General features: G+C 41.0%; 1 protein-coding gene across 1 annotated transcript in view; it reads left to right on the top strand.

The window, feature by feature from the left end:
* The window catches only part of sorcs3b (sortilin related VPS10 domain containing receptor 3b), a 41,858-nt gene that overhangs the window by 14,231 nt on the left and 2,944 nt on the right, over positions 1-24,683 (top strand). Inside the window, exons 2-26 of the mRNA XM_076743663.1 lie at positions 1,713-1,780; positions 5,445-5,544; positions 5,692-5,850; positions 6,036-6,109; positions 6,957-7,021; positions 7,673-7,791; positions 9,543-9,632; positions 9,900-10,079; positions 11,202-11,348; positions 12,232-12,334; positions 12,736-12,812; positions 12,910-13,001; positions 13,799-13,906; positions 14,112-14,229; positions 14,394-14,527; positions 15,107-15,220; positions 15,522-15,693; positions 17,895-18,081; positions 18,379-18,512; positions 18,870-18,993; positions 19,306-19,418; positions 19,735-19,869; positions 20,323-20,422; positions 21,316-21,421; positions 21,530-21,690. Coding sequence (XP_076599778.1) covers positions 1,713-1,780; positions 5,445-5,544; positions 5,692-5,850; positions 6,036-6,109; positions 6,957-7,021; positions 7,673-7,791; positions 9,543-9,632; positions 9,900-10,079; positions 11,202-11,348; positions 12,232-12,334; positions 12,736-12,812; positions 12,910-13,001; positions 13,799-13,906; positions 14,112-14,229; positions 14,394-14,527; positions 15,107-15,220; positions 15,522-15,693; positions 17,895-18,081; positions 18,379-18,512; positions 18,870-18,993; positions 19,306-19,418; positions 19,735-19,869; positions 20,323-20,422; positions 21,316-21,421; positions 21,530-21,690 — 2,980 coding nt within the window. The remainder of the gene's footprint in view (positions 1-1,712; positions 1,781-5,444; positions 5,545-5,691; positions 5,851-6,035; positions 6,110-6,956; positions 7,022-7,672; positions 7,792-9,542; positions 9,633-9,899; positions 10,080-11,201; positions 11,349-12,231; positions 12,335-12,735; positions 12,813-12,909; positions 13,002-13,798; positions 13,907-14,111; positions 14,230-14,393; positions 14,528-15,106; positions 15,221-15,521; positions 15,694-17,894; positions 18,082-18,378; positions 18,513-18,869; positions 18,994-19,305; positions 19,419-19,734; positions 19,870-20,322; positions 20,423-21,315; positions 21,422-21,529; positions 21,691-24,683) is intronic.

The following is a 24,683-nucleotide window of genomic DNA, read 5'->3' on the forward strand; positions in this document are numbered from 1 at the left end:
CTGCCTCACTAGCCTGTTGGTCCCTGAGGTAGATCTTCACTGACCCAATTCAGTGGGTCAGCTTTTGTTAATGAGCAAACCGCACAAACACGCTGACAACAGTTAAGACAGAGCTCCTAATGGCAATTACAGCTTGGGCGCTAAGAGGCTTTTTGTTGTTATCAAGCTTTGCCCTTTGGGGTTATTTTTAGAGGCTGTTTTCCAACCTCAGCTAAATTCATGAACATTTGATTAAATTGGATCCATGTGCAAAATGGAGCAAGTGATTAAAACCTTTAAAATTGTGGACATTTATTCGTTGTTCAGTCAATTAATTTGCCGTGGTGGATATTTGAATCCCTTTGGTTTGGAATGAACTGCCTCTAGTTTGACACTGATAAAAATCAATTCCAGATTCAATTTACCTCGTAGTATTTATAATGTCCCATGACACAGAGTCATTGTTGTTCGCAAAAGAGAACTGAGGAGACAAACGATCAACAGTTTGGCAGAGTTTTTCTCTCGTATCTATTTTTCAAAGCAGGCAATTAGGCCTAACATCACAGCCATTTAACTAAGTCTGTACTCCAAATTGATTCAGACTCCAGCGTTGGACCTTGCAGACATGGTGCATTTAGTTATGCAAATGCTTATCTCTCTGTGTGATTGGTTAATTAACCTGTAATGCAGATAGTCCCAGCCATGCACAGTGGCTGTTTGATGGCTAAATTGTGGGTCAATTGGGTTTTTAACATTTTCAAAGCAGACTTAGAGGCATGTCTTTGTTCCTCCGAGTCTTGTGTGGCTTTTCTCAGTTTAATGACTCGTTCCGTGGGTCCCGTAAGGTTAATGTGTTTAAACTCACTGTAATTGAGCTTTTGACCTATCTTTCAGGCTTTTTAAAAATTCGTCATATTATGCCATGTTTCTGCTCCTTGATTGTTATTATCTACCGTTCCTTCTCCCTCCCTGCATGCCCTGCCCTAAACTCTCCTGCCCAACCCCCCTTTCTATCTGAGTTATGAGCATTCCCGTGGGAAGTCATTTATAATGCCATTGGAGTGACAATAATTCGTTTGCACACCATTTCACTCTGCCCTCTGTGCCTTGGCAGGCTTTTATGGGCTGCATTTTTGTTTGCCCAGAAACGCATTGTCCAACCATCCTCAGAGAACACGCAAAAGCATTTAGCCCACACCGGAACTGGACGTCTTCCAATGAGTAAAATAAGTGACATCGCATGTTCCATCAACATTTGAGATCAACGTTTGTTGGTGCTTTTTCGAGCTAAGCTACTTGACTGTTTTGCAGGTAAAAAGAAAGAGGGTAAGAAAAAAGAAGAAGAGGGAAATGGGGAATGAGAGGGTGGTGCGGTGCAGCCACTGACTACATTTCTTTTCATTGTTCAGTGAACAATTATGTTCAGATTTTGCTGTCATGTAGGTATCATTCCACATGAGATACAGACACAATTTTTGACAGCCCACATGGATTTTTTTCAGATCCCACCACCATCAGACTGACATCCCTTGACAACATGAGGATCACTTGTCATTGGGATAACATACTGTATGAGGCTGATATTTATTAGTAAAGGGATGTAGCAGACATGTTGCATTCATTCCACATCATTAGGAGTAGACAGGTAATGTATGCTAGTGAGGCACTTACGCAAAGGCTTTTTAGTGCAGATGCTGGCATGTAATTACATGTAATGTCTGTTGCTGTTGTAGGTGATTCTGATCTTGACTAAGCTGTATGACTTCAACCTGGGGGCTGTTACTGAGAGCTCACTCTGGAGGTAAGTTTGTTTTTAATCACTGCAATTTTCCCCTTCCCATCTCAATAGAAAGGTTGCAGCAACATTGGAGGAATTTTATAAGAATGCAAAAGCACAGCCCTAAAAACAATAAGAATAATATATTCATAGAGAGTGCAGTATGCTGTGAGTGTGATTTATAGTGTTCTCCGTCGCTAGGATATGAACAATCAAGTTACATTGGAAGCCAATATAAAGTATGTTTTAATAAAGCAATGTGAAGTAGTTGAGAATGAAGCATCCTCCTCTTTGTTTCCTGCAGTCCCATAAATAACACAACTGAAACTGCAACAACCTTTTAGAAAAGGCTCAACCTATTTCCTGTCCATCAGCAGCAAAGAAACTTTTTGAAAGGCTATTTTTTTTTTTTCTCGGAAAGATAAACCGGAGGACTTATCTGAGGTAGTCCTTGTTTGGATCTGTGGCTCTTTTCCTCTGACCTAGAAACTTGCTGATGGAGTTTTTGATTGATTGTCATCTGTAACCTTTTGTTTCAGAGGCAATTGACATGCAATTGCTACTGTATAGCCATGGTAATTCCATTCAGTATGTATTGAGAGGTGAGTTACGGTGCCCTGTCAGGTCATAAATAAGAATGGAATTCATTAAGGATTATACCGTAGAGCCCAATCCAGCCTCTGATACGCCTTTTTTTCTCACCTCTCCCATAGCCTGCAGAGAACTCATTTCATTGTGAAATACACATGAAAAAGAGACCATCAGTCCGCCAAGCATAGAGTTTCAAATTAATATCTGTTTCACCAGAGGCGCCGCTAAGATTTACACCCGACTTGACACGTTTTGAAATCCCATATTGTGTACAGGAGGTCTTCCATCATCAAGGTGTCTGCTTAACAATGGCACCACGAGTAAATTAGAGTGTACCTGAGGGGGTGCGCGAAGGCTTTTAGTGTGGGTATTAGAAAAGCAGAGATTTGAATGTTGTGAAAAGAAACGGGAGTAAATGATTTCTGTGATAACACAATAAATGATTTATGACTACAGCTTCAGGCCACTCTTGGTGGCAAAATGCAATGTGCAGATCAATGGGTGACTTGCAGAACCCCTCTAAACACGCATCAAGTCCCTTTGTGTTTTGGGATGGGTGCCTTTTCTGCTGAAGAAACTTCACAATGTAATTACATCATTTAAGAAGCTTTCTTCACAGCCACAATCAAAGACAGATACGCCGACTGAAAGGAGTACTTAAGCACAAATACCAATGTGTTTAGGGGTAAGTCTTTGAAAACAATGTCAACAGAAAATGGGATGATTCAGATTAATGCCCAGACAATGATAGCAGACACTGGGTATCTATCCAATTATGCAGTGAAATTACATTCGGAGGCACTCAGGTAGAACTGAGAGCATGGATTGGCTGTTTGTGGCGAGGAGAAATATGAAAATTGAGATGACAAACACATCTACCCTTGTCATGGGATGCATGGACTTCTGAGGAACAGGCAGTCTTCTTGACTCTGCCGTGACTACCCTCAGTGTCTTATTTTTTTTAAGCACAGCCCATTTACTGTAAGTACTAAGGACCTAGAACTGGGTCATTTATTCTCTTATATATTTCCCCTTTTATCTGCTTTTTCTAACAAATTTACTCTTAAACTTGTATTTAACACCTTTGTCTTGCTAATTTGCAACAGAATACCACACTTAAGCTTTCGCCGCTGAAAAGAAAGCTGAATACGAGAGGATGAAGCGAAATATCTAAATCGGATGAAAACCAAGAGAACAAAAGGACATTCTAGCATAATTTAAGATAAAAAAAAAAAAAGACTGTATGAAAGGGGATTTCACCACTGCCTTTAAACTCCCTCCCTGCTGTCTTCAATGTACAGACGTCTTCGGGCATGAAAGGAGAGTAATGACTTCTACAGTGTGAGATTCCACTGTTCATCACTCAGAATGCTGTAATATTCAAGTTTATGCATGCATTACATGTTTTATCCCCTTAACAACAAATTACATGTAGTGTACTCACTTACTTCACTGCTGACCATTTTCCAGAGCATACCTGAAGTTCATAAATAGATTTCCTACCTTGCAGGCAGCCGCTGGTTTCATTACATGCCAGTGTAGCATGAAAATCAGTTTGCAATGAAATGAGACTTGCTTGACATGTATAAAGCGAATGTTTAGTCTGCTTAATGCGTTTGTCAAAGCCACATTGTTGCTGAATGGTATTGTCGTTGCGAGTATGAAATGCCTAATGAATACATCAGCCTTTTTAATGCAGAAGCTTACGTTCTGTTTCCCTTGATATACATATTTTCTTGTTGGTTGTCAAAATGTGATTGCAGCACTCTGTGGATGCTTTTTTTTTTATTAGAGCTTGCTTGTAGCAGCAAGGAGGAGCTTTCAGATTATACCTTGTGTCCCAATGCGTTACCACACAATTACAACATACTTTTTCTTAAAACATTTGCAAAGCCACTTTTTTTTAAACCTTCACTGTTTTATCTGTCATCTATGATTATACTGGTTAGCGGTCATATACTTCCTGTCTTTCGCTGGTGCGTGGCTTAATTTCTTGCTGGGTTGTAGCCACCAGTTGATCTGTGGAATCTGTGGAATTACCTGAGAGAGTTGACATCGTCCTTCTCTGCATCTTACAATATTTGACCCTTCATCTTGTTCTCCATGTATTTTGCAGCTGTTGCGTGCTATACGTTTGCTTTACCCATCTTCTAGAGTCAACAGTGATGCTGTATGTATCCTGTCACCTGTGTGTGTCCTCAAACTAGCACAGACTGTTGCCAACTCGCTGACTTTCTCACGAGATTTGGTGACACAGAATGACAAATCTACTACTAGAGACTTTTTGGACTGACTGTAACCTCTAACTTTAAGACAGTCATGAATCTGCAGTTGACCGATCTTCAGGCAGACAGTAACATGAATGAGTTGTAAACGTGTGTAACGACAAATGCCCGATCTAATGATACTATAATATGCAAATTAGCATATCATGTAATTTTGCTACCTCTTTTTGAGCAGACTTTAGCAACTTTCCTTTGAAAATATCCAGTAACACTGCTAGTAAATTACAGGATATAAACAAAACCCACTCCATCAAAAACTCCACAGGGTCCCTTTAACAGCGAAATCTGCCTGTTTGTGCAGCACATTTCTGTAAAAACACATCTCTGCAACCCTGCTTTTTATTCAACCGCCCCATGTGCTGAAACATGTTGGCTGAATAAAGAGCAGACTCTTCCATAACTGAGTTTTCCAAGTTGTTTTTTTCCCATTTGGTCTTTTTTATAATTTGAGCACCTACAGTAGATGACTGGTAGAGTAAAAGCACACTTTTTCAGTGTAGCACATTTCATGCAGGACTGCAACAAAGTCCTTTTTACAAGGGCAACAAAAACAAAAATAGTACATTAGCATGGAGCTACTTTCTCTCTGCAAGCTGATTTTCATTCCATAAAGCAAAAGTCTGCCTGGATGGTAGAAAATCAATCTGAAAACATGGTGTGCTGTGGAGATGCAGTGACGTAAAGAATAACTGATTTGCAGTTAATGGGCTAAAACATGCCAAACACTGCTATGGTATTTAAAATCCGTGTCAGACAGGTCTCTAATGGATTTTTTTCATCAAACATGCAACATGTTTTTTGTCCATGTCCAGATCCAATGATTATGGAAGCACCTACACCAAACTCAATGACAAAGTGGGCTCAAGGACAGTCTTAAGTTACCTGTACGTCTGCCCTACCAACAAACAGAAGGTCAGCATTTCTCTTTTATCTCTCTTCCTGATCTCTTAAAAGCTCGGCATCAAATTACAGTTTTTTAAAATTGCTGCCAAATGACGGTATCTCTCTCTTTCCCCCTCCTCTAATGCCATATCCCTCGTCTGGCCCTCTGTACTTTAGATAATGATGCTTAGCGACCCAGAGGTAGAGAGCGCTGTTCTCATCAGTTCAGATGAAGGGGCAAGTTTTGAGAAGCATCCCATTAGCTTCAATATCCTGAGCCTGCTCTTCCACCCTGCACAGGAGAACTGGATACTGGCTTACAGTCACGACAGCAAGGTAGCTTCTGAGTGAATCCACAATGAACTTTTAAGCAGGAGTAAGATGATATATGATCCTGGATCTGTAACCTGTTTTTCAATGTAGCTTTTATGTGATGTGACGATGGCTGCGCCGCTTGTTAACAATGTCTTCCTTGCTAAAACTTTAAGTGTGATGAAGATTGACCTGATTTTATCTTGCAGCTGTACAGTTCAATGGACTTTGGGAGGAAATGGCAGCTCGTCCACGACAACGTGATGCTAGGCCGATTCTACTGGTATGATGCTCCTATTTTTGACCTGTTCGTCATTGATTGCAGTTTGCATAATGCAGTGTTCATGACCCTGTGCTGTCAGAAGGATCCAGTGACCTCTTGTCGCAACAGATCTCTCCCACTGCAGTTGAGCTCAAAGCTGATTACACCCGTGTCACGTAGACCTGAAGGAATATTGCTTCTTTTTCCATAGCACAAACATGACATTCTGTTTTTTGTTGTCGCTGTCATTTAGTAATCTCAGCTGCTCGGGCACAAGGCAGCGAATATTGATGTGAGCCCGTTTATCCCTGTTTGTCATGGCATGTGTCAGACCCAAGTGTTTTTTTTTTTGAGCCGGTAAAGAAAAGGACATCGGTTGGAGGACATCCTCTCCACATGCATGAACAGCGAGACGTTTGATAAATAAGAACAGCACAGCGGGTATAGTGGCAGCGGAAACAATGCATTATTTGTGCTTTAGAAAACCATGCCTTTGTGCGCATTATGTCAAATAGTTATTTTTTAAAATGGTGTTGCAGCTCTGCACAATTGTATAACTAGATGCATTTACTTTGGTAGATATTTATGGAAATAGCGGATGTTTTGTCACCCCTCCCTCTTGTTGTTTCCTCTGTTGATTCTTTGGTGAATTGAGATTAATCGCCGCTGGTGGTGCAGATTCTACACTGACTGATTGAGATAAAAACATCTTGCTATGGGTTTCACACAACAGGGATGTCCATCTACAGCTGTGATACTCAACCTAGCCTCCCCTCTATCTTACCTCATTTGTCATTTTTCCTTTTCTTCCCCATCCTCCTCCACTTTCTGCTCTACCTCTATCTTCTCCTCCTCCCGCACTTTCAAGGGCGGTAATGGGGCTGGACAGAGAATCTGATGTGGTCCACATCGAGACGCGCATTGGAAAAGGCCGTGAGTGCTGCACTCCAGTCCACCGCAGTAGCAAGACCCACAGGACCCTTTTGCCTCTCATTTAGAGCGAGGTCAAGGGGAAGATGAGACCCACTCTGCTCTCCAGATTGGTCCCTGGAGTCGAGTAAAGCAGAATAGGTGTCTCCTGACAAAAACAGAGAGTTTTAGTAGCTTGATGGATGTCTCTTCTCCTCAATCTATCCCCCATGTCTCATAGACAAACCTCAACTCTCCTCTTCTAAACAGCATGGTATATTCTGTCAAACCAATTATAGGGTTTTCCCGCACTGCAAAGATACTCCTATTGCTCCTGTGGTGAGAAAATCTGTAGCTGAATTAGCATACAAACGCTTCTTGTCTCAAAAAACCATCCTGAACTTTTTTTTGTAGTGTGACTCGCAGCAAGAGCCTTGTATTAGATTTGAATCTCAGCTAATTTGGATTGCAAAAGGGCCGACTGTCTACTGTAGTATCCGTGGTTGAATATTTCTTGATTATTTATACAGTTACCCAAGCTTTAAGCTGCTTCAGAACTGTGAACTTGGAGTATATTTAGCATATGCATACTGTGCTCCTGTGCTTACAAAGTACCTTTTGAGGGTAAATGCTTATAATTTACCTCTGATTGATTTTTGTTTTGCCTCGTTCCAGGCGCTCAGTATGTGAAGTGCAGAGCCCAACGATGCACAGAAGGCAACAGACTGTACCTCTTTCCTGGACATGTGGACACCAACTCACTGGTTGTGCAGGACGAATATGTTTTCACACAGGTTTGCATTGCAGTAGAATCCATTTTTGGTTGAACTCAAACATGTTGTTTTCATCTTTTCACGCTTCTGCCTTTGTGAACTTTGGTTTTCTTTTTTTTTTCTTTTTATTTTGGTCTCTCGTGCATCCAAATCATGCTTTTCCATCAAAACCCACGTAATGGCTTTCCCCAATGCACCTGTTCCCCACTGGCCCAGTCTGTGTTTTGATTATGTTTTGTCTCCTTCATGTCATGGCACGTTCAGTGTTTGAGTTTCTGCACAGACATGGCTGAAAAATGCGTTTGCTAGCAGAGAGCACACAGCGACGGAGCTGTGAATTGACAGGTTGGTGTCCTTATTACCATTCACTCTGACTTTGACTCCAATTAGACAGCGGCAGTCAGGGTCATTATTAGAAATTAAATTTTCAAATGCCCTCCACTGTCATTGATTTCCATCCACAGCTAAGTAATTTTCTCTCTGCTGGTCAGTGTTGATGCATTTGTGAGACCGCAACTAAGTTTCAGGAAGATAAAAATCAAATGATAGTCGTTTTCTAGGGCTCAGTGTTTGTAGCAAATCATTCTGCACTCGCTCATTTTGAATAAACGCCACTAAATGTTTGCTGTTCATTTTTTAATTTATTTATCCACAGATTTAATCTTTTGATATGATATGATGTTGCCGCAGCAATACTTTAGCAGTGACCCAGTTTCACTTTCAACACACTTAATCCACAGTCTTGATTGAAACAGCTGCGATGTAAGAATGAAAACGTATGGCGGAGGCGGGGAGGAATATCAGAGCGTGATTCAGAAATGGTGATTCAATAAAATGCCCAAATTGCATTTAGCTGTGATGAGATTGACCGTCGAGGCGGAGGCAGACGCGAGGAAGACGCTGGTGAAAATAACTGGACACAGAGAGTGTCTGCGCCGAGCCGCGGTGGCACGGATGACTTTCTTGTGACTTTCATTGCTTGGGGCAGTTGGATTTAACTTGACAAAGAGTAATGAGGTTATCGATTGGGCTACAGCGAAATAAGCAGTCTTCAACACCTCCGAAGTCTCTTGGGAGAGAAGGAACAGCCAAGTGCAACATCCTCAAAAATGTGGCCTGGGAAAATGCAGCTCATTGATTTTCGATAGATTATTCCATTAGAGCCCTAATGTAGTGTGTTGGGGGACAAACGCCATCCTTCTAGTTGATTAGAAAATAAGCAATCAAGTGGTGTTGCCTTGCCTGTAAGTGGATGGGAAAGTGCATTAAGATCTTCAAGACGCACTGTAGATAAAGCCAACACAATTTTCAGTGCCTCTTAGCTTTAGACTAATTGAGATAATGATAATAATATCTGTTGTGCTTGTAATTTCTGTCTGCTTTCAACAGTGGAATGCTGAGTAAAATTTCAAGCATTTTATCAAGTCGGCCATGCGTTGTGAATTAATGCATCTCCTTCAGGAAGCACTTCAGCTTCATGTCCTCATTTCACAACAGAATCACAGTTGGGATGTTGGCAAGTTCTCTCACATGTGTCGCATGAAAGCCTCCCATCCCATTTTGATGCTTTTCATTTTTCCGGATGGTCTATGTAGTCCTCTCTATGTAGCACAAGCTCATACTGATGACATCAATCAGAAATGGAAATGTACAAATAAAAGAGTCACTGACTTAAAACTGAGAAAATAACACATTAGATGAAGCGATGCTAAGATATGCACAATATATGAGGTCTATTTAAAGAGTGAGGCCCCTTTTACTTCTTTGCAAAGGTAACCAAGTCAGGACGAGCCAGCTACTTTGTCTCCTACATGAGAGAATCCTTCAAGCAGATGAGATTACCAAAGTATTGTCTCCCGAAGGTAAGAGCCAAAGTCAACAAATAACTGTCAAGTAACAAAAATGTGTTATCACGAAGAAACATGATTTTTGCTTTGAATCGCTTTTGTTTCCTTTTTTGCAGCATAAAAGTCATACAACAGTGTTGTTTTGCAAAGAAATGTCACACTTAACTGAACTGCAACAGTGCATGGCCTCTCTTTTAGGTCTCTTTTGTGTTTTCTTGTTTCTGTCATTCTCCCCCATTCTCTCGTTTCATCTCTCTTTCTCTGACCCACACCTTCCTACAGGACATGCATATTATCAGCACCGATGAGAAGCAGGTATTCGCTGCAGTCCAGGAGTGGAATCAGAACAACACTTACAGTCTTTATATCTCAGACTCCCCCGGGGTCTACTTTACCCTTTCATTAGAGAATCTGAGAACCAGCAGAGGACCTGCCGGTAACCTACTGGTTGACTTTTACAAGGTGCGTAGTTGGTCTCATTCATGGGCTGCAGCTGTCACTGCGCTGCCAATTCCCATTTTAGGTATCTCACATAGGAGTAGCAGTAGTTGTCAAGAATGGAACATTTTTCAGGGTACTAGGGTGATGTACTTAAATTGCTGTGTTTGTCTGACAAACCAGTCAGAGATATTCATTTTGAAACAAACCAGCGAAAAGTTGCAAATCGTCACATTCCAGAGGCTGGAAGAAGCAACTTCCTGACATTTTTTCTTGAAAAGTGACTCAGATGTAGTGGTTTACTGGAGCATTTCCATTTTATACTAAGTTATATTTCCACTCCTTTATATTTGAGAGGTAAATACAAATTCCAAAAAACTGGGGATGCTGTGTAAAACATAAATAAAACAGAATGTGATCATTTGCTAATCATTTTTGACATAAACTCAATTGAAAACAGCACAAGGACAAATTATTTAATGTTTTACCTCATCAACTTCATTGATTTTTGTAAATATCTGCTTATTCTGAATTTGATGCTGCAACACGTTTCAAACAAGGACAGGAGCAACTAAAGACTGGGCAAAGATGTGGAATGCTCCAAAAACACCTGTTTGGAACATTCCACAGGTAAACAGGTGCATTGGTAACAGGTGATAGTATCATGTGAACACATGATCATATAAAGGATATTACTACATGAGCTCAGGAACACGTTGTGAAACTGTTGTCAGTAAACACAGTTCATTTTCGCATGAATAAAAACAGAATGCACTCTGCTTTTATTTACATTTTGCACAGCATACACACTGTTTTGGAATCAGCGTTGTATAAAACAGAGAAAAGCAGCAAATCCTCTCATTTCAGAAGCTGGTAGAAGCAACTGTTTGACATTTTTGCTTGAAATGTGACTCAAACACGACCACAAATGTTTCTTATATGTAATTGTGTCAATAATAATGAATTAACATAAAACACTTTTCTGTGTAATGAGTACTTTAAAAACATTTTGCTGATGATACTCCTAATAGCATTTTCAATGCAGGACTTTGACGTGTAGCAGAGTTTGTTTACACTGTGACTTGGTTTATTCTACTCTTGTAAAGGGTTTGAATACCTCTTCCACCCTGCTGTCTTCCTTCGTAGGTCGAGGGGATAAACGGCATGTATCTCGCCAACAAACTGGTGGACAGTCACGTCAAGAGTTTCATCACATACAACAAGGGACAAACATGGGCCTTGCTGCCAGCTCCTGCCACTGACGTGGCTGGAAATAACCTTCACTGCATCCTGGTGAGCCTTTGGGCAGCTGTGAATGAATGCTCTTATTCGTGTCAAATGAAGCGTATGGCATATATCATTCATCAAATGTTTCAACCTCATCAGCTGTGCTTTGGATGTTCTTTGATTCAGAGCCATATTTGCACAGGGCCACGTGCCAGCCTCCGCATCAGCTTGCCTTTTTAGCCTCCTAAATGGCTGAAGAGATGCTTGGCTGGAATATTCTTATTATCATTGTAAGGCACCGGGTGTCATCGCCTTTAGTTACAGGGGTCCAGACTTTCCATTAACCTCTCTGATTTCAATTTACTACCTGTAGTCACACTGGACTAATGAATGCTAGATTACGCTGAATTACATTAGGCTACGTGGCCGTGTTGTTATTCAGCAGGTGTGATGTTCACCTAATCCAGTCAATGTGTTCTGTAGTAATAATATATATTGTTCAGTTAGCAGCAGGCTACTGTATTTCTCTGTGCCATACATATAACCATTATGCTTTTGTCTGCTTTCTGACCCCCCTCCAACCTCAGCTGTTTAAAAAGCCTTATTGATGTTTTTCAGTGTGCTGCAGTCTGAGAGATGAGTGAAAATGATTTGAATCAATTTTGCCAGTTTTATCACTGCATCTTGGGGAATTTTAATTACATGCCTTGTTTGCTTTAGAATGAAACAATTCAAATGCCCTCTGTGTCCTCTCAACCATTTCTGGCAGAGGAGATGAGAGGAACAAAGTATCTTTGTTTTATAAATGGTCTCTGAAAATGTTAGCACTTTTCTCTCAATGGGAAGAATAGTTTGAAGGCAAAGCTAATTATAATTGCTTCCGTGTAGATCTGCCTGATACATATTGTCTCCGCTTGTGCTGTATTGGAATCCGTTTTTTTGTTGACAGCCATTTTGTTCGCTGCATCTTCATCTGGAGATGTCAGAGAATCCCTACACATCTGGACCCATCACCAGCAAAAAGTCTGTACCAGGCATCATTGTGGCTACAGGTAGAGTGATTTAGAGGACATGCATTTGATTTGTAAATGAAGCTGATCAGATTAGACCTGACATACGTGGTGGGACTTTGCTAATTTTTCATCACCACAGGTATCCCTACTTTCTCAGATAAATGCATTGTAGTCGTGCAACCACAAAAACTAATCACACAGTGCCCTCTTTCTGTCATTGAAATCAGATACTGAAGCTTCAGCTCTAACTCTCATATTTTTGGGGGAGCAGATTGGGTTGCAGTAAGTCATAAACGTGTCCTCTGGTGGAAAATGAGGACATGCACAGATTTGCAAAATAACTCTTAACGATTTTATCAGTTGATTGTGCATATATGTGTGTTATGGAGCCTTTGCTATGTAAATACACAAAGTGAAATTATTCATCTTTTTGTGCACAGGGAATATCGGAACAGAGCTGTCCTCCACCAACCTTGGGATGTTTATAACATCTGATGCAGGAAATAGCTGGAGACAGGTGAGACCCATCTGGGTCTACACGCTGCATGTGTTTACATTCAAAGTGTGCTTTCATGAGGGAAGCAAATGTGTTTTTTCAATGTGCACCCATGTAGATTTTTGATGACGAGCACAACGTTTGGTTTCTTGACAATGGAGGGGCGATGCTGGCAGTCTTACATGCAGCGACGCCTATTCGACACTTATGGTAGGTAATGGCATCATAATTACTATAGGTTGGAGCTGTAGGTGTTGGAGTTGTTGTGGGAAATTGCCTGAGAATAATTTAATTTTTTTTCTGGGTTTGATGCAGCATATGATTACACTTAATGTTTTGAAATGCTGATGGGCCAAGTTTGCATGATTATGTATGTATGTATAGACACTGCAGCTTCACAACTGTCAGGATCATTTCTGACAGAAGAGAGTCTGTTTCAGCTTTGTACTCGTGGTTGGATATGATGGTTTGAGTGCTTTTATGTAAATGAAAAGTAGAGCAGGATGGAAATATGAGACTGAGAATGCCCTCATAAGTGCCCCATATTGTGGGAGCTTTGTAACACTATCTACTTTGATGTCCCTGCTCACCACAGCCCTGTCACAAGTGATTAAGCTCTGAGAAAGGTGATTTGAAACCCCCCAAATCCATTTCTAATGTTACAACCTGAGTCATATCTCTCTTTTCTGTTGTTTTGTCGCCTTCAAAAATTTACCTGCGCCGAGGAACATTTGTTCTGTTGTTCAGCTGGGTGTCAAGATAATTTTTCACATTGAAGAGAATCCAAGGTGCTTCATTTTTCAACTGTGGCAAAAGCTAAATGACCCGAAATTCTTTTATCATATTTCTTTTGAGCCTTGTTTTTCACTGCTTAACCTGTGATGTTTAATGTTAAATGCACGGAGGAAACAATATGTTTAGCCACTGCAGATAGATAGATATGGATGGATAGACAGACAGATGTTCATGCATTGACAGCTGTTTTTTTTTTTTCCTTTGTTATACAGGATCAGTCTAGACGAAGGAAAAAAATGGGACCGTCACAGTTTCTCCTTGGCACCTCTGTATGTGGATGGAGTTTTAATGGAGCCAGAATCTGACAATCACATTATCACGTAAGCAGAGACCCAGAGACCCACAAGCAGGAAAAAAAAAAACTAATATCAGACATCAAGAATTAGTTCTTCTGTGGATGTAATCAAAGACAGGTCCTCCTGATTTCCCTACCTTTGAATCAAAGGGAATGTTATCTTGTCTGTCAGAGTAAGTGACAAGCTTAAATCTGTATCTCAAGATAGTCTTTTGTGAATCATCCTCCAGTTTCTTCGGACACTTCAGCCATCGGTCAGAGTGGCAGCTGATCAAGATCGACTACAAGGGCCTCTTTAGCAGGAGATGCATGGATGGAGATTATCAGACATGGCACCTGCACAACAAGGTAGCGGGAATATTAAACATTATTGATTTGTTGCCGACTTCAAGAACCTCACGTCTGTCCGTCGCCACTGTAAACACAGTGCAGTCGCTTAATGTATGAATACAAATCTCTCTGCCTTCTCTCAACCATATGAAAATCTAGACATCTTTTTCTTTGTTTGATAGGGAGAACTGTGTGTGATGGGTGAGAAGCAGATCTATATGAAGCGCCGGCCAGGCAACCGTTGCATGCTGGCCCAGGACTATTCACGGATTTATTCCTCAGAGCCGTGCCTCTGCACAGCCTATGATTTTGAATGGTAATGACTCCCCCTCTCACATTTCCCAACTGGGACTATACTGTAACTCAGACTTTTGTCCTCTCTGATCCTTAATTTCTCTCATTACATGTCGACCAAACGGCCCCTCTCCTCTGAACATCTAATTCAATTGCACTTCATTACAGCTGCATGTAGACATTTGTAATCAAAAACGGAAGTTTCAGTTTACAGAACTTCATGTGTCTTAATCTCCATCTTCCATTGCATATTTACTGGATAACCAATGTGGCTGTATCCATTGAATCCAATTATAGTTTTGAAATTGTAGATGGAAGTTAGGAACTTTTCATTGTGCTACTATAATTTGCATAATGTCAAGTGACTTATTAGAATTCAATTAATAATGAATCGCTAAATGAATTTTGAATATCTTTTATCCGTCCGTCTGAAATTCTGTTTGATCCTGCTTGTCTGACAATCATGTCTCCACTTATGGTCTTAAAATATGCCATGAAGCTCCAACTGTGAGGCATTTGCTGCACTACAAAAGCTTGTAGAAGCTAGATTATTTGCGCAGCAGTGTTTATCATTTCATGAAGTGTCGTGTTTTTTTGGCAGCGATTATGGCTGGGAACGCCAGGCGGACGGGAAGTGCTCCCCTGCTTTTTGGTTTAATCCAAATGGTGCGGCTAAAAGCTGCAGCACCAGCCAAAGCTTCCTTAACAGCACAGGGTAAGTGGCCCCCAATGTTCAATCCATCACGAAACAATATTATTCCATTCCAGCTTGTTAGTCATGTTGTCTCGAACACAAACAGGAAATAATGCTTCACTTCCTCAGAGGTTCAGAAAAAAGGCTCTGAAAGCTAAAGTGTGTCCCAATTCCACAATGCCAGTACAAAACACAGAAGCATATACATTTGTATTATGGAAATTAGTACACAGTTAATGCTGTATTCTGTTCGCGTGTAATAAGGGATTGTAACATGACACTTGTCTTTCCTTCTTTTTTTTTTTTACATCATGCTCCAAAGCTATCGGAAAGTTTTGTCCAATAACTGTAAAGAGGCAGGGAGGAATGTGTATTCACCGAGGAGGCAGGCGTGTCATCCCAGACCACCTCGAGGCCTCCGGCTGTCCACCAGTCAGGGAGAGCTCAGTGCCGCTGTTGGGAGCAACGTTACTTTCATGGTGTACTTGGATGATGTGAGTCATATCAGCAAAAAGTCTAATATTAGTCATCATTAGTGTTGAAGTTCAACCGAATTCCAACTAGACTAGCATGGCTGTAGGCAAGTCGAAATCATCAGTCAGACACTTGTGGGCACATCAGAATAAAGTACTAACGGCTAATCGTCAATGCTGCTCGCATTTTTAATTAAATCTAGGTTTTCTAGAGCTTATCATGCTCTTGTTATGTGATCACATTGTTTGTCTTTCACTTTGTTGAATATCACTTGTCAACTGATATTTCCCATCATGTTTTATCTCCTCTCATGATTGTGATCATGTGGCTTGAAACACCCACCACCAGTGTTAACTGAGACAGGTGATAACCAGCTTTATGATATTGTCATTCACGATCACCAATGGTAGTTTCAGTGAAGCGAGTAACCCAAAGAGAGACGGAGACCTCAGGACAACAGCTGGCCATGTGGAGGTTGGCTGCTAGCCCAGTTCTACAAACTTTGTTTTCTCAGTCCGGTCAGACTCTGAAATAATGAACTTCAAAACAACACACAACATGCTGCCAACAGTATTGTTATGTGAGTTTTGTTTGAGTAATTCATCTTGGTACTCACCTCGAACCTGCATCTTATCAGTCTGCTTTCTGTCTGCTTTCTTTGCCTCTCTGTCTCTTCCTCTGTCACACACACAGACACACACACATTGTGTTTCTTCTTTTGTGGTACGCCATTATGTTCATTATAAAGAATGCTGTCTCCACCTAACAAAGTATGAGCTTATACTTCAAGTTTCACCCATGCAAATTACGTGCTTGTCTGAAGGCTCTGTAAGGCTTAGAGAGCTAAATGCTAACGGCAACATGCTAATATGCTCACAACATTAATATGCAGATATTGACTATATTAAGCAAATTATAATTTTGTCCTGATGCGGTCAGAGGGACATAAATTTGTGTACAAACAACTTCAAAACCATAAATGTTAACCTGCTGGGGGTGCTAGCTGAAAGGTGTGGGAATCGCTAAAGTTGGATGGATTTATCCTCTGGGAACAATGAATGTCTCTGTCAATTTATGGAGCAGGTGTGGCGATTTTTCAATAGAAAATTAAAAAACTGAAAATCAGCTTGTGGCGCTGTTCAGGGTATCCAAGTTTCATGGCAATCCATCCAATAGTTGTTGGTATTTCACACAAAACCAAGAATAGCAGCTCACGTTGGTGCAAGAAGTCAGAGGATCACCACACTCACTAGGATACATCCTCTGGGAACCATGAATGTGTGAATCCAATAGTTATTGATATGTCACTCTGGACCAAAGTGGTGAATCGACCGACCTCAAAACAGAGCAACAGACCAACACTGCCATCCCGAGAGCCACGCCACGAGCATGGCGACAAAAACACATTTTCCCTCTTAGCTCTTGTGTAGACATGCAGATTTTATTTTGAGATAACTTAATACAGTGGAGGTGAATTAAATGTTTGTGGTTAATTAAACAAAGACGTAAATCTGGGTAATCCTAAAATCTCACTCTGAGCAGATTTCATTGGAGCTACATCTGCTGAAAAAATAATCTCTGTAAAAAGTGTTGACAGGGTGTTAGGTACACTTGTTAGGACAGGTACACGGTCTCTGGAAAGAAAAATAGCTATTGATTCTTCAAGTGTGTTTTTTTTTTTTAATATTGTGAGCACCACAAAAGAAGCCCTGTTGACCTGTTATATTACTGTGGCGCCAGAAATCTTACAGAACAGATATCTGGAAGTGTGAGTAAATAAAACCAACGCTATCTGGATGGCCAGATGCCAGTAGGGGTTGAGAATATATGTCAGGGAGTTTTTGGTTTTGTTTTGTTCTTTTTTTTTTTTTAATAATTTGTGTGAAAAACACTTTAAGAATGGGAATATGTTTGCCTTGGATGATTTAATCATTCTGCAAGATTGCACCAGATTATAAAGTGATTCCTTTGACTGTGGGTTGCTTTCATGACCTCTTTTGCCTCTGCAGCTTTCCTTTTACTTTTCCTCGTCTTTTCTCAGTTGAATTTCTGTCTCCATCCATTCATATTCACTTACAAAGTGTTTGTGACACATCTTGTAGGACATCTCAGCCCAAGCACTCTCGTAGTGGACTGTGCTTACTTCGCTTGCGTGTGGTCTCATTGATGTATCTGACCTAAGCCATAGTGACAGAGGCCATGTCTTGCCGCCTGTCCACAGGGAGACTCGCTGAGGACCAGCATCCAGCTAGACTTTGGGGACGGCATCAAGATCACATACTCTAACCTGAGCAGGACTGATGATGGCATCAAGCACATCTACAGAGCGACTGGGATTTACCGAGTGACAGCGTCTGCTGAAAACAGCCAGGGATCTGACAGCAGCACGCTGTTTTTACACATCACCAGTATGTGAATAAGAAACATCATTACTCATTCCCGCTGCAGCGCATACAACATGAACCTCCTCTTCTTCATGGAGAGTCACATTCCTACTCTGTTAGATTTCATTTCAGTCATGGTTGTGTCACTTTAATGCATTGGAAAATGCAGAAATACCCAGAGCAGAATGTATATCAGCCTTGATCACAATAACACTCCATGTTTTCTGAATGTGTGTGTTTTGTGTGTGGGTGCATTTGTTGTATGCACACATGTGTGCATGCATGTATGAATACGTGGTGGTGTGCGTGTTGTTGGCTCAGGTCCAGTGGAGCGTGTATTTCTCTCCGCTCCTATTGTAACCATCCGGGGGAAGGAGGCTAATCTGACTGTGGTGGTTTGGCCGAGTCACACCAGAACATTGACCTTCTTCTGGTGGTTTGATAACAGCTCAGAGGTGAGAAACTTCTCCTCCCACCACCATTATTGTTCCACACACACTGTTTTATGCTGTTTACTGCTTTTCCCTTCTCCCACTCTTCTCCTGACGTCCTTGTGTAAATCTTCACAAAGTGTAAATCTACCGAGCTTTCACACAAATCATGCAGAATGTGACTGCACGTGACTGGCCTGTGTCTTTCTGCAGGATCCAGCAAGGATGGCTGGTCATATTTATTTATCACGTTGATTGTGTTCACTGCAGCACCTCCTCATTATACAGTATGTCAAGGGCTGCATGGAGTATTCTATATTCGGCTGAGAGGATGCGGATTTTTCCTGTGAAATTCTCTGTGTTTTTCCTTTTGAAATCCAGCCCATTATAACCTTGGAGGGAAGCATCTCTCACACGTTTCAGAGAGAGGGAAAAAACAAGGTCACGGTCCAGGTTGCTTCTGGGAGCACCATAATGCAGGATTCAAAAGTTATAACTGTTAAAGGTGAGTGGGGTAGACAGTCTTCAAAGCACTTTAATTGGCGCGATGCACGTTACATGAATATGCAATATGGTATCTCAGGGAAAGTGTGATGCCTCTCGGTCCACTCTGTAAGCGGCGCCACGTTGATGTCAACGTGGACTCATCTAATGAATAAAATGTCACGGTAGACGAACACGAAATCTTGAGGAGCAATTAACTTCAAGGCGTATGTTGCCAAATGAAAAAAGACAAAACTGCACATCGGATTAATCACAAACGAAACCAGAGGTTGCATTCATATTCTAACAGACCGTCACTTCATCTTTCTGCCAGAGTTCTTCAGGTCGCTGCTGTTGTCGTTCTCGCCAGCTCTTGATGAGCACAATCCTGACATCCCCGAGTGGAGGGAGGACATAGGGCGTGTGGTGCGGACAGCTCTGTCACAGGTACATCAAGTCCCTATTGCTGTGAGATCTATGCTGGTGCCAACACCGGCCACCAGTGGCTTTCAGGGCCATTACTATTTTATACCTGTGTGCAGCACTGATACAGCAGTCACAACTTTTTATGGTCCAATGTGAGAAACTTTGTGTTTTTCTTTGATGCTGATGCCGTCTTCTGTGAATTTGAATTGATGTCAGGCTGTTTGCCACAGGACAGTGTCAGTTTGGAGATTTTGACTTCACTGTCCAAAGTTTAGAAGCAAAAGTCCAAACTTTAACCTCCATAGCAGAGTTATGCCTTCTTGTCCTGCTGCTGCAGGTGTCAGGGGTACCTGAAGAACAGCTGCTGGTGTCTTTGTACCCTGGACTTCCAAGTACAGCAGAGCTCTTTATTCTACCTGATGAGCGTACATCAAGTGAGCACAAGAGAAGCAGCGAGGAGGCCCTAGAGGCGGTAAGGACAATCATATGTAGAAATATTGTATTAATTATTGTGAATTTTTATCAAGAGTAGCTGTTTCACTTCTATTGATACAAGCTCTGAAGTTAGCTGAAGATCAAGAGCTAAGTAATCAACACACTACTGTATACCTTGTTAATTTATTTAGAAATGTAAAAATGACATAAATGGTAAATGCTGTGTGTGATAGCTGACTTTTTCAACTATGGAGAAAGTCATGCTAACTGTTTCCCCCTGCTTCCAGTCATTATGCTAAGCTAAGCTCCATACACACATGAGCGTGGTGTCAATCTTCTCACTCTTGAGAGACACATCTTTTTGTAATTATCCTTTTAAGAAAGTTGCCAGTTCATTCACTGTAGAGAGATTTATTTTTCTGTATTGTAGCATAATGTATCATCCTGTTTGTTTGTTTGTTTGTTTGTTTGTGTTTAATACCCAAAACAGATATCAGATATTTTTGTCACTGCCCTGAACCAAGGCCTGATCCAGTTTGAGCTGAAGGCTGATATTCGCATTATTGTGTACATGACTCAGCAAACTTTGGGTAAGTTTGTTTGTAACCTTGGCCTCTTATTTCTGCACACACTTGGACCAATTGCCGCATTTAATAACCTTTTCCGCGTAAATAAGAACAAAGTGTTCAAACCTTAGCTTGAATTTATGCCTGTTTACTTCAGTATGTCTGCACATCCACGGTGCATTTGTTCCACTTGCTGATGTGCAAAAGATAAGCCACATGTCTTTCTTGGGATGATTTGACATTGAGTTCTACCCAAACATTAAAAAAATCAAACCAGGCAACAGAGAGATTTACATGATACAGTATATCACAGGATTTAAATATCTTTCACAGCGCATCAGTTTAGCACCTGCGGCTGTGAGACAGTAGGACTCTTTGAAATCAGCCGATCAATGACATGATTGACAAAGAAGGCGTTTGGTATGCACTGAGGAAATTGTCAGGGTCACCGGGTCATTAGCATATCGCAAAAACGTGTCGATCAACCCTGCGTGGCTTTACCCTTTTCATCCACCAACGGATCTGTCTTCATTTGTGTCTGCATACAAAGGTCTGGGTTGCCTTTAAAATGATCCAGAAAGGTCATAGACTTCACAGGCTCCTCTCTGAAGGAGAGAAAGATGGGCGGCGAGTGGAAATACTTTGAATACTGCATCTCAGCATTTAAAAATCCATGACTATGCATAAGGTACCTGCATGACGGACCCCAGGGAGAGGCAGGAGACCTCCTAAAGGTTCCTTTTAATACCCTGAGGGGATAACATGCAGAGAGCAGCTCTTCAGACTCTACCTGCAGTTGTTACATGACACGGGTAATGAAAGTAATCTCCTTGAAATAAGACAGGGTTTGGGGGGGGGGGGGGGGGCAGAGATTAACTCATTTGTCATGGTCATAATGCGGTGTGTTTGTCTTTCAGCACCACTGGTGGATTCAAACTCCATCCACAGTGGGTCGGCCATGCTGATGCTGCTGACTGTGGTATTTGTTGGCTTAGCCGCATTCTTCATCTACAAGTTCAAAAGGTGCGTTCACTGCGATCAGAGGGTGCACTGTATCGAATTTGCCTCTAAATCAGAAACTGGTGTCGGTGAAAAGCTTATAAGTTGCTCCACTTACCTCCTTGTCATTAGGAAAATCCCTTGGATCCACGTTCAGACTGAGGACAGTCACGAGAAGGAGCCGGAAGTGATCAGTACAGTCGGTCAGAACGACAACATGTCCAAGGTCAAGCTCAGTGAGTTTCCCTCTCCGAAAGAACTCATGGAGAAGGAGCTGGAGGCCAGGAGCAGAGGTACGCTGGCTACACATCTGCTATTTACCACCATTAATAATGATTACAGCATTTTAAGCAGTGGTGGAAGACATTCTAAGATCTTTTACTGCAGTAAAAATAGTAATACTCACTTTGCAGCTAAATAATACTCTGTTGTTTTTCATACTATTGAGCTGTTTACTTGACTGTATACCAGTGCATGATGGGTTCATAAATTTTCATCTGAAAAGTATCTGCAGGTACAAAATAAATGTACTAAAAAGACTAAAAAAAAAGTATCAATTCTTCTAAAATTATAAAGTTAGGTACAAGTGACAACAAGAATTGAACTTGAGTACTTAGTTACTTTCAACCACTGATTTTAAGTGGATGTATTTTAGGACATAGAGTCAAAACTACAGTATACAACAGCTGTGATGCATTTTGTTATGCCAAGACTAAATTAAACACAGAATAAAAGTATTTGTGTTCCACTCAGACACATTAATACAGGATTTAAAGAATAACTGTCATTGTAAGAGACTGATACTGATTAACATTTTATTGCCCTACAAACACATCGCTGAGCATCTGGTTTGAATAAATTGTAACGTGCATTTAATGTAGGCATAAAACACAATGACATTGTGCGGCTCAGGAGGTAGAGCGGGTCGTCCTCCAATTAAGTGGTTCGATCCTCCTGGCTGCATGTCGAAGTATCCTTGAGCAATATACTGAACCCCCAAATTGTTGTGCACTTGCTCTGCTGAATATAAAATGCTTTGAGTGGTAGGTAGACTAGACAAGTTCCATAAAAATGCAGTCCATTGTTTCAGTTTATTTAAGCCAAATCTCCTATGAGCGAGGTGACTGCACGTTGAAGTGACATCTGAGGTGCTGGAACGTTGTTATCAATCGCACATTTTTTAGAAACTGCACACCACGAGCACAGCAGCCAGATATCACAATGACAAGTTAACTTTTTGATTGCCACGCTGACATCCACTGTTATGCCTTTTAGATGAGAACCGTTTGGTCCCTGCAGACAGTCTGGATTTCTTTGACAAAAGTAGTATTGCAGCGCTCCTGACACAGACATGTGGGCTGCAGGTCTTTTTTCTGGTCACTCAGCACTTTCTGCTATTCTTCATTTCTCAGCTGTTTCTACCTTTCTGAGCCCTTGCTGATCTGAAACAGATTAACTCCTTTTTGGTTACTTTCGAAAAGTGTTTGTTTACAAAAGGGCAGAGCGGCATGGGACCTTTTGATTTGGGGCTTGATTAAATCAATTTACAACCTGCTGTTTTAAGATTTCATTAATACTCTGCAGCTTGGTTTGTTTCTCATGCAGTCTGATTTTGGCTGAGGTGCAAACACAACGCTGAGACTCTTGTATTGTGCTTCATTTCACAAAAGCATAATCTATCTATTTCAATCATCTATTGAATGAATGAATATTGCTTTCAGTTGTTTGTCACTATTGCATTGTGAATACTCAGACATGTAGACTTAATTGCATTGGAAAAACACAGAGTATAAACAGAATAGTAGAGGGTTCAGGTTATTTTCCATTGTGCCAGCCAATGGAGAAACAAGCCCTCTACCAGAGGAAAAACATTAACCAGTTGTAATTTAATTAATGTCTGTGCTCAGTGATTTTATGCGTTCTCATTTGAGTCCAAATGGCTTTAAAAGCTCGAAGAAGAAGGCGAAGAGGAATCTGTCTAGTCACTGATAGTTGTTTCAGTGCAGCCAGAGCTATGAAGTCAAATCAGTCAAAATTCATAAATGTTGAAAGGAAGACTTTAAAACAGGATGTGAGGGATTAACATGGAAATCTGAATGCAAGTTTAGTTAAGGATCTTAATTTGATTTATGTTAATACAAATTGCTTCTGAACGATTAACATGACAGCTCACGTGGGCTCGTGTATCATAATGAGCAGAGGTTTGCAGTTGAGTTGAAGCAGGAATGTGTTGAGCTGGAAAAGGTATTCAGGATGACGCATCGCACAAAAGACAGGAGGTCGTCAGAACAGATCTATCCCGCCGTCAAGTCAGCATTTCCCAATGCTAGAGATGCAGAAAAGTGCCATTTACATAACCACAGTTCTCTAGATTGTTTCTTGCCAGACCAGCTTTGACTCCCATTCACTGTGAGGGAGAAATAAACTTTACTGAATGAAGGTTGGTGTGTCGTAAGCGAAGTATATACTGTCGAGGGCTGGGCCTGTATTTATCAAACCTCTCAGAATTACGTTTAAAAATAGTCCAAAGAGCCAGTTTAGGAATAAAAATGTTCTGAGCTGAGTGTGAGGAATGAAGCACATTTATCAAGCGGTTTACACCTGCTTACGGTAAAGTGTAAGAGTGTAACCTTTAAGAGCAACTCCTGACTAATCACATGATTAATCACATGAATTAACAGCCAATCAGATACAAGGATTTATACCTAAATCTGCTACAGTGTTTATTACATTAACGTTTTTGCTTGTGTAAAATCCTTAAACTGGCTAAAATCAATATTTCTACTATAACAATATGTTAAATAACAATGAGAAGACAATGTGACGTGTCACAGAGGTGGGTTCATCACTCGTATTAATGAACCTACAGATAATTATCCCCTGAGTCTGCAGCTCCACCAAGTTTCAGCTCATTCTTTTCATTTTCTGACTCACAACTTTGCTGTTCGGGTTCATTCTCACTGCAAACAGTGAGCAGCTGTGCTCATCAATTACAGCTTTAAAAACTCACTGCACACTACCTGTGCAGCACCACATGGCATACAGACAAGGTTAGAAACTAGCCTGTGAAGCATTTAGTGGCATTTAGCAGCTAAACAGCCAGATATTTCGCTCAGGAGTTGGTGGAAACCAAAAACTGAGCTAAAAGAGAGTGAGATATTTGATGTACATTCCCCAGGTAGCCACAAATCATCCAGATAAATGATAATACTGGTCAATCGTTCACAAGCAAGCAAGTTCACCCTGTGAACAGTGGGGTTGCTAGGGTCTCTTGGGGCTCCAAGCA

The sequence above is a fragment of the Chaetodon auriga genome, chromosome 11 (genome assembly GCF_051107435.1).
Source record: "Chaetodon auriga isolate fChaAug3 chromosome 11, fChaAug3.hap1, whole genome shotgun sequence".
Taxonomy (NCBI): Eukaryota; Metazoa; Chordata; class Actinopteri; order Chaetodontiformes; family Chaetodontidae; genus Chaetodon; species Chaetodon auriga.